Source organism: Physcomitrium patens, chromosome 25 (genome assembly GCF_059467195.1).
Source record: "Physcomitrium patens ecotype Gransden chromosome 25, ASM5946719v1, whole genome shotgun sequence".
NCBI lineage: Eukaryota > Viridiplantae > Streptophyta > Bryopsida > Funariales > Funariaceae > Physcomitrium > Physcomitrium patens.
The window spans coordinates 13,275,154-13,287,353 of NC_143434.1; the positions used below are offsets into that span (position 1 = coordinate 13,275,154).

General features: G+C 28.7%; 1 protein-coding gene across 2 annotated transcripts; it reads right to left on the minus strand.

Annotated features, from left to right (window-relative positions):
• Nucleotides 1–10,016: 10,016 nt before the first annotated feature.
• On the minus strand, nt 10,017–12,200 carry LOC112277192 (mitochondrial import inner membrane translocase subunit TIM13). Of its 2 annotated transcripts, none has more exons than XM_024509256.3 (3): nt 12,077–12,200; nt 11,529–11,675; nt 10,017–10,346 (listed from the first exon to the last, which is right to left on the minus strand). In XM_024509256.3, the coding sequence occupies exons 2-3, from the start codon at nt 11,643–11,645 to the stop codon at nt 10,194–10,196; spliced, it is 270 nt and encodes an 89-aa protein (XP_024365024.1). In that variant the 5' UTR covers nt 11,646–11,675; nt 12,077–12,200; the 3' UTR covers nt 10,017–10,193. The 2 variants fall into 2 exon arrangements, with proteins under 2 accessions (XP_024365024.1, XP_024365025.1); XM_024509257.3 differs by having other exon boundaries at nt 12,026–12,200.

Here is a 12,200-nt window from a genome sequence, read left to right on the forward strand (position 1 = left end):
ATATACATACTTCTCTATTTCTATTTTTTTATATTTCTTTGAGAGACACTCATTTAATTATTATCTTTCATTGTGTTCTTGTCCTTAATAGATTAACAAGAATATATTTATAATATCAAAGTTTTAACTTTTTTTGATTAAAAATGGATTATTTCTTTTTCTTGATAAGACTTAAGTGTACTAGAAATTACAGATTAACGTCTTTTAAATTCATATTGTCCTTAACATTTTTTCAATTTTTTTTTTATATTTGTCTTGAAAGATATCAGACATCTTTTTTTCATTAAGTATTATCATGGCAGAGCTTTTCAAAATGAAAAGTATAATAGTACAAATGCAAGAATAATTGAAAGAATCAATGCTTACAATGCATTAACTCAATTTATTACCACATGAAGCAACAAGAATGGCTAAGAACAAAGATATAGAAATAATTAGAGCTGCTTCAATATTTGTACTAAATCATGTCTCTTCTCCTATAGTGGAATATCTTTCCAATGTTAGAGAACCAAGGATTGCATTACTCGAGAAGTTTGATGGCACAAGATCTAAGTTTTGAGGATTTATCAAGCAAGTACAACTTGTGATTGAACTTCAATCCTAAAGCTATCCAATTCCAGGATGGCAAGTTAGATTCATAAATGCACTCCTTTTAGATTCAACATTGTTATAGTTTTCATGTTTTTTTAAATGACAAGATTTAATATTAGATAATTTAGAGGCTTTTTTAATGGAATTTTGATCCATATATGAAAAACATGATGCAATTTGTATTGCAACTAATAAGATCCATATTTTGCAACAAAAAAATCGATCGATAACGTTATATGCTTTACAATTTTGACAAGTTGCAATTGATATTACGTTGTATGATGTTGCATTAGTTAGCCAATTTCTCTATAAATTATAATATGAAGTAAAAAAAAATTGATGTTCAACTTACTTGATTGTCAAACATTAAGTCAAGTAATTGACTTTGCTATGAGGTATGACAATTGACTTTTTGAATTTTGATCTAAGAACCATACAAGTACACCTCAAAGCTACTATAATTTAATGAAAATGCCAATGCCTTTTCAATACATACATTTGAAAGTAGAAGTTATGTAAATTGATGCAATATATTTTAAACATCTTACTTTGCAAAAAAAGACTCATTGTCATCAAAAAGAATTGTACTTGTATTGTGGAGAACCTAAGCATTCTACTCAATATTATCCAAAGAAGTGACACAACCTTAAAATAAAGAATACAATTTTCAAAGAAGATAGTATGTTAGAAAATAAGTTTGTCTAGGTATAATAGGAAATGTGTAGTTAAAACCTTATACAACACCTAGTAAAGGTCATATTCTCTCTTTAGAATCCTCTCTTTGTTTTAAAATAAATATTATTTTAGGACCTAAATATCACGAAGCCTCTACCTTCTTAGATTCAAGAGCTTTAATGTATATTTTAGATGAAGAATTTGCTAAAAGACATAACATACTTTTAGTGAAGAAAATTAAACTTATTCATGTAGAAGTCATAGATGGTCATCAATTATCTTTAAAAAATATTGTTTATGAAATATTTCTATAGAAGTAATAACTAATGGTCATAGTAGCTTCATAATATTTAATATCATTAAACTCCCTGTAATGCAATTATTTTAAATTTATCATGGCTAAAAAAATATAATTTAAAAATAGATTGAATTTCTTGTAGTTCTGAATTTTTTGAAAGTGTAACTAAGAATATTGTTAATCAAGTAGAAAGTCACAAGTCTAATACAATTAAACATGTATTTATAGGTGCAAGAGCTTTCTTGCCTATTGCAAAAAAATGATTATCTTGTGTCATTTATGTTGCACCTATTTCTAATGGTGAAAAAACTTCAAATGGTATTCTATATTAATATCAAGATTTTTAAGATTTATTTGAAAAGAAGGAATATAAACTTCATGATCTTTCTTGCAAATAAATATGCAAATACTTTACTAGAACATCGTCTCTATGACTTCTAAATTGACCTTCAAAAAAGAACTCAACCACCATTTGGACCAATTTATAATTTATCACAAAATGAATTGGTTGAATTCAAGGAATATATTAAAGAGAATTTCGTCAAGAACTTCATACGCTATTTCAAATCTCTAATAGGAGTTCCAATTTTATCTATGAAGAAAAAAAAATGGATCATTGCAAATGTATATCTATTATTAAGGACTCAATAAAATCACCATGAAGAATAAGTACCTGCCCTTTTTAATATCTAATATTTTTGATCAGTTGAATGAAGCTAAGATCTATACAAGAATAGATCTATAAAGAACATACAATCTGGGATGCATCAAAGAAAGAGGTAAATAGAAGACTGCATTTTGAACAAGATATGGACATTTTAAATACAACAACATGCCTTTTGGACTTTCAAATGCATCAGCAGCTTTTCAACATCTAATAAATGATATTTTTTTAGAGTTTTTAAATGACTTTTGTTTATTACCTGGATAACATGTCAATCTATTCTAAGAACACAAAAAAATATAAACTTCATGTTCGTCATGTGTTATAAAAACTAAGAGATATATGACTATACCAAGATAGAAAAGTGTGTGTTCTATACTACTCAAGTTGACTGTTTAGAATATATCATTTCAAATGATGGACTTATAATGGATCCTAAGAATGTTCAAACTATTATAGATAGAAAGATTTCAAAAATGATAAAAGATGCCTAATATTTTTTAGAATTTGCCAACTACTACCGAATTGTCATTAAGAATTTTTCTTAGGTTGTAACTCCCTTTATATGTTTGACTTGTAAAGACAAATTTTAATAGAATTAAGAAGTAGAAGTAGCATTTGAAGCTTTAAAAGTAACCTTTATTTTTGCGCCAATCTTATATTGCATTGACTTTTCTAAGCCATTTTTTATGGAAATAGATACATCAAACTTTTCTTTGGATGTCATATTATTACAAATAGGAATAGATGATAAAATTCATCCAATAGCTTTTTATTCAAGAAAATTTTTAATAGCCAAAATCAACTATAAGATTCATAATAAAGAACCTTGTATAATTATAGATTCATTTCAAGAATGGTGCCATTATTTAGAAGACACTTTTAATCTAATCATTACTTATATCAACCATAAGAAGCTTGAATATTTTATATTAGTACATATTTTGAATTGTCGCCAAGCTTGTTGGAATATGCCTTTATCAAGATTTGATTTTAAGATCACTTATCAATCCGAAAAAATAATAAGGTTTATCAAACATCCTTTTTAGATGTTCTTATCTTGTACCAAAAGAAGGAGATACAACTTTTGGTGAACAAAGAATGATTTTCTTAAAGCCAAAGCACTTTCATCTTTGAGCAATAAAATCAACATTGATTGTTGATTCAAACTTTATCAAGCAAATTCAATCAATTATGTCATCTAAACATCTTATTCATGATATCAAGAACCTTTCTTTTAAGTCTCATGATACTTCTAAGTTTGAGTTCAAAAATAACCTACTTTATTTCAAAGGATGCTATATATTCCAAAAAGAGAAACACATTTAAGTATTCTTCAAGCACATCATGACTTTTCAGCAACCGGATATTTTGGATACAACAAGACTTTAGAATTTATATCCAAAGATTTTTAATGGCCACAAATATGGAAGGTAATAAAAGACTTTATCTAGTTATGAGACATTTGTTATTAAAAAACAAAATTTAGGAAAGATTGCATTCTACCTTCTATCCTTGTTTATAATTTTTATATAATTATGGCATTAAAATGATGGAGAATCAATAGCCAATGGATTCAATTTAAGAGCTATCATTTGCTGAGTTATTAGACAAGACATTACCATTATCACAGCCTTCAAGACTATATAATAAGGATGAAGAAAGACCTTCAAGAACAACATGTTCTTTTTCTAATAGATAGCAAGATACAATGCATTTAATATTATGAACTAAGAAAAAATTCTTAATATTTGGTAATTTTATTAGAGGTAAGCACAACTCCTCATAGTGTTACAAATATTTTATTTGAAGGAAGTTACAAAGGTTTCAATAATGATCAAATCACAAGGTGGTCTTCCAGCCTTAGAATAGAATATTATTGATGGCTGAGAGGACTTATCAATTACTTTCATAAAAAATAAAGATTAAAATATGTGAAAAATATATTTCACTGCATCTTAAGCTTCTTTAACATGTGATTATTGCTTCTCTTAGAATTCATCCCTAAAAAGGGGAGTAATGCCATGGATATATATATATATATATATATATTTATATAAATAATATGAATAAGTAGAAGTAGATAAAAGTAGATTAATTTCATAAGACCTTTTAGAAAAGCTTTTTAGAAGCTTTTTAGATGTTTTTTTGACTTTACATGAGTTTGTAGTTGATTGTTAGGTTAGAAATTTGATCAACAAGCAAACCACATGCCACATGCCTCATGTGTTGGTAGCTTACAAAATAAGCTAATTATATGGCATCCATATAGAAAACTTCATTTGCAAGTTAAGATACATATCATGCAAAGTCAGCACATTTTTGGAGGTCCTATAGAACGTTGCTACATAGATCCTAAATAGATAGCATATATAGAGGCAAGAGTGAAGTCTTCTTCACTCTTATCAATTTCTTTCTTGCTTCTAGTGTAGTTTCAAGAGTCTCTTGTTTCCTTATCTTTTGGCAATAGCCATTCTTTTCTTTTTTTTAATATACATACTTCTTTGTTTCTATTTTTTCATATTTCTTTAAAAAAGACTTATTTAATTATTAGCTTTCATCAAGTTCTTGTCCTTGACAAAGATCTTATCACATTAAATATTATTAAACTATTATGATTACTAGATGCTACTTCTAAAAGAATAATTTTATGTATAACATGTCTTGAAAATATACAATCATCTATTACTTTTACATACAGAAGTTTGATTTTTTTAACTAAAGATATATCTTATTATTTGACAAAGTCTTTGTTTATAAAATAGGTTGATTCTCTTAAACCTTACAATATTAAGACTTTGTGATTTTTTGGTCCTAAATAAATTTCTATTATAAAATAAAGTGAGAGATCTGTAGTGAAAATATGACCTTTACAAGAAATTACATAATATTTCAATTACAAGGTTTGTATTTTAGTTAGAAAAACTCATTTTATGGCACATTATCCTCTTTGGTAAAATCATGGTCCTCATTTTGTGATTGCATTGCTTCTTTGGATAATATTGGGCAGTGTGCTTGGATTTTCTTTAATATAAGCATAAATCTTCTTAAAGATGATGAATCTTTTTTTGCTTAGTAAGAAATTTAAAATGTACCATATCAATTTGTATAGGCTTTAGCCTTGAGAAATAAGCTTCTAAAACTTAAAAGGCATTCCTATGGCTTGACTTATACTTCTCTATTTAAATCTTTATTTCTAGCATTTTTTAAAGAGTTGATTGTTACATACAATGGCTTTAGTAGTAAATTGCTTCAATTAATTTGTTCTTCACATTGTTAATAATAAATATTTGATATTACTTTTTAATTCATATCAAAATTGAATGAAAAAGACTTTTTCATTGCAATCCACATTACAAGCAAGATTTTCGAATTCAATAGCATATGTAGTAGCTAAACATGATGCTTGTCATAGCAATATAATCTTGATCTCTACTATCTTTTTTCAATCAATTTCTCCAAATATAGCTATAAATACTTATTAAAATGAATTCAAATCATTGAATAGTTGCAAAACTTTTTCTATCAAAGGTGCAAACCAAAAAAGAGCACTTCTTGATAGAGGTGCATCTATGAATCTAATTTGAGTAAATCTATCAAGATATTAGAAAAGATACAATTTTAAATAGAGCTTAACTTATTGCAAAAATCCTCAAAATTTTGATCTTATTCCATCAAACTTCTCGGCATATTAATCCTTATCTCTTTTATACTTGTAAAAGTAAATTTTTTTAAATTTGATTGTAATGCTGATCTACTTGCTTTCTTCAATTACATAACTTTTAGGCATAGACTTTGGACTTCTTCCATATATATAGGAATAGTACCTTCATAATTTACTTTGGAAATACGTAAGATTTTTATTCTTAGAATGTTAACAAGCTTATAAAGATCTGCAATAGTTGCAAATCTATTCTCATTTTTGCTAAGAGTAACATCCGTAATCTTTTCTTTTATAAATAATTCAAATAAATTTGAAAAAATTAAATTAAAGAAAGATAATTTGCAACCTTTAATATCAAATAAAAATTTCCATAAAAAATAATGATCTATTATCTTTAAAGAAAAAATTAGTATTAGAAAACTAAATTGTTTATTGAAAAGTAGATAGTTTATAACCTTCAAAAAATAATAATATAAGTGAGATAATCCTTTCACTTCTAAAAAAAGATAAGAACAATGAATTAATATTCTTGTTAAATTTTTTAAATCATGAATCTTAAAAATAAAAAAATAAAAAAATAAAAAAATAAAAACTACAATATATTCTTTTATCACTCAAAAAGTCTTCGAAAATCACTCAAAGATGGTAAAATATTGAATTAAAATGACTATTACCACAGATAAGAAGATTAGAAAGTCTTGTAATAAAACTAAGGATTAGAAAGGCATTTACAAGAGTGAAGGAGGCTTCATTCTTATCTCTATATATACTATTTAATTAGGAGCTATGTGGTGATGTTTTATAAAACCTCCAACATGTAATGACTTTACTAGACATATGTCTTAACTTGCAAGGCAAGTTTTTTATATGTGCGCCATATAGTTAGCTTGTTCTACAAGCTACCAATATATATGATACATGGTTAACTTATTGACTAAGTTTTTAACCTATCAATCAACTATAAATACATGTGAAGTCAAAATTGCTTTTATGAAGCTTCTAGGTAGCTTTTATAGAAGATATTATGAAATCAATCTATATTTATCTACTTCTACTTAATTACATGGATAATTATTGAAATAAATATATATATTTGTAACACTAAATTCTAAAATATCTAAGAAAAAAATCTAAAAGTGAATTCAAATTGGAATAGATATATTATGATCACTACACGATAGTATAAAAAAATAAAGAGATTATGCTGAAAATGTAAAATATATCAATTGTTTGTTAAGTATTGTTTAGAACAAGGTGAAAAACTATATGAACATTAACCTTACTAAACTTATAACTTGATGTGAATTCAAACTTATATATATATATATATATATATATATATATAATGGATGTTAAAAAAAAATTCTTGAAAAAAAAAATTAGATTATTTTTGGAGAATATTTTCATGCATACTAAATTAATTGATTGTTAAAACATTAAAAATAGTAATACTATTCTTTTCTAGAAATGTAGAAAAAAAAACCTTAGACAATTGATATTCTATTACTTTACTTGATAGAAAAAATGTAATACAATATGTATATGTGTACATATATTTGGTAGCTATTGAAGTAATAAATCTTAATTAAATAATAATTTTATTTTTTAGATTTATACTCAATAAAAATTTAATTACTTAAAAACTATTTTCTAGATTAAGTTTTTTTTAAAATATATTTTTTAATTTATTTATTAAAATAAGATATTTTTAAAAAATATAATAATTTTTAAAAAATATAATAATTTTTAAAAATATAATAATTTTTAAAAATATAATAATTTTTAAAAATATAATAATTTTTAAAAATATAATAATTTTTTTTAAGTTCTTATAAAAGATACAATTGCTTTTAGCTTTTACTCATAATTAAGTATATATTTAAATTTAACATTTCAAAATACAAAAGAAAAATATTGATTAATATTTTTAATATTAAAGAACTTATATTTTAAAAGTATATAAAAAATATCATGTTGTCTTATTTCTATATTTATCAATTAAATGCAAATAAATTCAAATATTTTTAATAATAATATTGTTATGAATTAGAATGTCCATAGCATTATATTTTTTGGAGGTAAAAATCGACAAATTCTAAGATAATTTATATATGATTTTTTTATTGAGTATAAAATAATTATTATTATTATAATAATAATAAATATTTGATTCATTAAGTGATTGGTCCAAGTTGATCAAATATTAGCAACATAATAATATCCAAATTCCATAATATGATAATTGATTTGGATAAATAAAAAAATCAACTTATAATATTAACTTGCTTCTTGTGATTTATTTTTCAATACTTGGATTGAAAATTAGTCTTTAATTGATAGAATGAAGAAGAAATCTGACTTTTGATATTAATTGAAAGTAAATGTGGTTTAAAGAATTATTACAATATGTATTGTATTTCTTTTTTTTAAATATTTTTTATTCATTTGAATAGGTTATTTTTAAATATTATAAAAAATTAAGAAAATTAGAAAAAAAATCTTTGGAATGAATCCAAGTTATTTATCTATTTTAAAAAAGTAAGAAAGTATGTTAGAAACTAAAAAATATATATATAATTTTTTAGAAAGATTTTTCTTTATTGATCTTAAAAATTCAATCATAGTATTGTTTTCCAGATGTATTATTTGAACTTCTCATCTTAAAGAGTTCAGTTTTAATTTTTTTTGTAAAATGTAGACTAGTAATGAAAAGACCAATGATTTAAAAAATAAGATTTAAATAGTAATGAAAAAGATAATTGACATAAATGGTAATTAGATTTTGCAATATTAATGTAAATAATTTGGCATCAAAGGATAGTGATTAAATAAGTATATTTAATAGGAAATGGGATAAATCATAAATTGCCGAAAACATTCTAGAAATTAGAATAAACATGAAAATGTGTTGAAATTCAAGAGTGCCATATTCAAGTCTAATAGTCTATGATGAAAGAGATTTCTAGTTGATAGAACATTTACTAAGATTTTGAGCACTCTTTGTATCATACTTTCTTGCCCTTAAGTCTACTATATACTCTAGGTTGTAAGGGCATAAGATAAGAATTTTCGTCTTGTGCACTGCATGAATTTTTTTGAAGGAATGCGTGCTAGTAGGTTTATGGATCAACAACTGATGTGGGTTTATCTGCTTGCATGCCTCCACACAATGGATAATCACATGGACAAAGAAATGGCCGCATTGACCAATGAGCTTGTGTAACTTTTCATTGAAAGCTGAGATCTCCACCGAAGTAGAGTTTTGTCGTATCGACTTTGGAGTTGACGGCGGCATGCACGAGTTTCTGAAGCGCTTGATGCGGACAACACCAAATTGTACAACCTGCATTTACAACGATGCTCCTCGTCTCTCGGTGGTCTTAGAAAGATGCTGCAACTTGTACCAATCACAGGCTCTGCAGAATTGTAGTGAGTTTCAGCTTCAGGAGAAACCGAATGCTGTTCTCATCACATATACACATTTATGATAGTGAAGCAAGAACTTAAAGTCCTGAAAAGTAAACCGGGGGTTGCATGATTGTCGATATAAATTTAGGGCGTGTCCATAGAAAACCGAAAATGAGTTCGAAAGCAAAATAGGAGTGCAACTTCCAATCAAACAATGCAACACAGCGAGTGAACTATACTTCTGTCACAATGTGCATCGGTGCAGAGCAAGATGGTTCTGGTCAGTCCGAGAGATATCGATTCGTAGAGCCCGCAATTCCTAACCACGAAGGATTCACCATGTAACCGATGCTGGTCTAACAAGGAAGATTAGAGAGGATTCGCTCGCTGAATCTCGTAGGGGTCTACTGACAAAAGTCTGATTTGCTCATATCGTCAGATGTTCGAGTTTTATCACCTTCTATTATCTGAAATACTGAAGATGCTTCAGTATTAACGTCGAAGAACAAGAACAAATGTGTCAGGATTCAGGAGCAACCCAACCAGGTGTGGAATTTTAGTACAAATACTTGAAAACATACGACTAAACTGGTAAAAGCTCTTTCTTCCAAAGGCCATGCAAACACAGAATAGGACGATGATCATGTGTTTAGGTTTGTGAGTGCAACAAAGATGCCACGCTGTGAATCAGAGAACAAGCAACGTGCTCTGCGAAAAAAAAATCAAGTGAGGCTCATTCAGCTGTATTATCAAAACCACATCTCATGCAGGTGTGGCTGAATAGAGACAAATCCTTCTTTCCTGGTATTTCCGATCCCAAATAATTAAAATCTATATGAACGAAGTCACAAGACAACGGGTTTGTCTAGAAGACAGAAAACTTGTCAGGAAAGCTATCGTGGAAGAGAAGATATTACAGCTCGACTAATAATTCCAGTGGCTTCAATGTAACGTTCCACGCATCTTGATATGCAGCTGCTTTCTCCACCGCTCAAACTGGAGCTTGGTTTAGTCACACACTTGCTGAAACACTTGTCCCTAACTGTCTGCCATGCACACGCCAATCAATTATATTTGTCAGTGGATCAACGAATATTTGGAAGACTTGGAGAAAGAAAACATCTACATTCTGCTGCAACCCAATTAAATCCCGTTCATCTACAATGACTTGCACTCAAAATAAAGTTTGTGAAGGAGTTCGTCAATGTGAAATTCAGGATGTCGATCTGTCTAAAACTCCCATGTGAAACATTCGTACGATGCTCTGCGTCAAAATTTTGCTTTTGCTGTAGACATCCTCATGTTCTCCATGACATGCACTTGATTGATCTTTGTTCGTAGTAATTCACTTAAGGCTGCCTCAGAACTCACTGTGCCTAATTCGTACATCGCATGATCTTTGCAATCGGTAGGTAGGACGAGCTTTTATTGTTTCTCTCTAATTCATGGATGTCCCAAATTCAATCCATTTCCACAAAAAGGACTGATCCACAACATACGGATTACTGAGTAAACATGTGAAATTCTTTATCAGATGTCAATTGTGAATATTGAGGACTAAATTGCAGCGTTTATGGAACAATCGAGTGTTTTCAAAAGCTTTCGGGTTTCACTTTTGGTAACTTACACTGCACTATTATCAAACCATCTTTGTTACACTAAGTTCTTGAGCTTTAAATGCATAGATTAAGCTAAAAACGTTCAAATTATTACCAAGCAATAAAAAAAAAAAAAAAAAAAAAAACAGAGAAACCATCCTACTTCGTCCACATGCGACGTTACAACTACAACTGTCTGCCGTGGTTTAAGGGTAACATGAATATATCGAGAATTTCAAAGACCTCTGTAAGTAACATGAGGACACGACAGAGCTAGCAGATCAAACATCAAGTTAAAAGCAGCACATTGCCACGCTTTCAGCTTATACTCCAGAAAGACAACTTCACAGATGTGAATTCCAAAATTTTGTTAAAACTACCCGACATACTTTAGGTCAAAACCTCACATACTCTAAAAATGAATTCACCAGTATTTTTATCAATACAAAAGAAAGGTCACAGACGTCATCACACCATCACCACTACCAGTACCCTCAGGGAGCTTGAAAGATGAGACGAAGGTACTGAGGAAAAAAAAAAAAAAAAAAAATTGCTTCTTAAAATGACCTCCGAATTAACATAGAGGGAGAAATATAATAAACCATGCAGAAGTCATCCGAAAAATCTTACCCCAAAAAACTCCTCCGCATACGCCTGCGCGAGTTGCTGCTTCACTTGGCCCATCATCACCTCATTTGATACTCCTAATCCTGATCCTGATGGCGGTGGCGATGAAAAGGGATCCATATCTTCTTCTCACCAACTAAACAGAAAATCCTGGGGTGAATACATTTTACACGAACACATCATCAGCAAGCGACAACAGAGAACCAACACGATTGATACAACGAGGTCCGCACCAGTACTATCCTTACACTTAACCATAAAACCCCTATGTTCCTCGATTACAACCAGAAAAATAAGAATAAGAAGAAGGAGGAGGAGGAGGAGGAGACAGACAGAGAGAGAAAGGGAAGAAAAGCAGTAGACACGAATTGTTCATCCCAGTCACAACTGGATAAAACAGATTTCAAGTGACAAATAATCACGTCAAAATGATTCCCTCTTCTCAACCTCACTGCGATTCTATTCGGAAACCAAACACAATCCAATGAAGAATCACATACCCGAATTCTCACGGAATTCGGCTGAGGATTGAATACGCAACTAATACTTACAAATCAGCAGGAAAGACTCGAAGCAGCGACGCAAACAGTGCTGCTTATTCCGGGAGCACGGAAGAACCAACACCGTTATCGTGGCGATGGTTTCAAACGCGAGCTCTGCATGCACAAACGCCGC

Coding starts and splice junctions, on each gene's coding strand:
- LOC112277192 (XM_024509256.3), bottom strand. CDS start 11,645: ATGGATCCCTTTTCATCGCCACCGCCATCAGGATCAGGATTAGGAGTA. Junction 10,347..11,528: donor ATGCGGAGGAGTTTTTTGGG/GTAAGATTTTTC, acceptor TGTGCATGGCAG/ACAGTTAGGGACAAGTGTTT.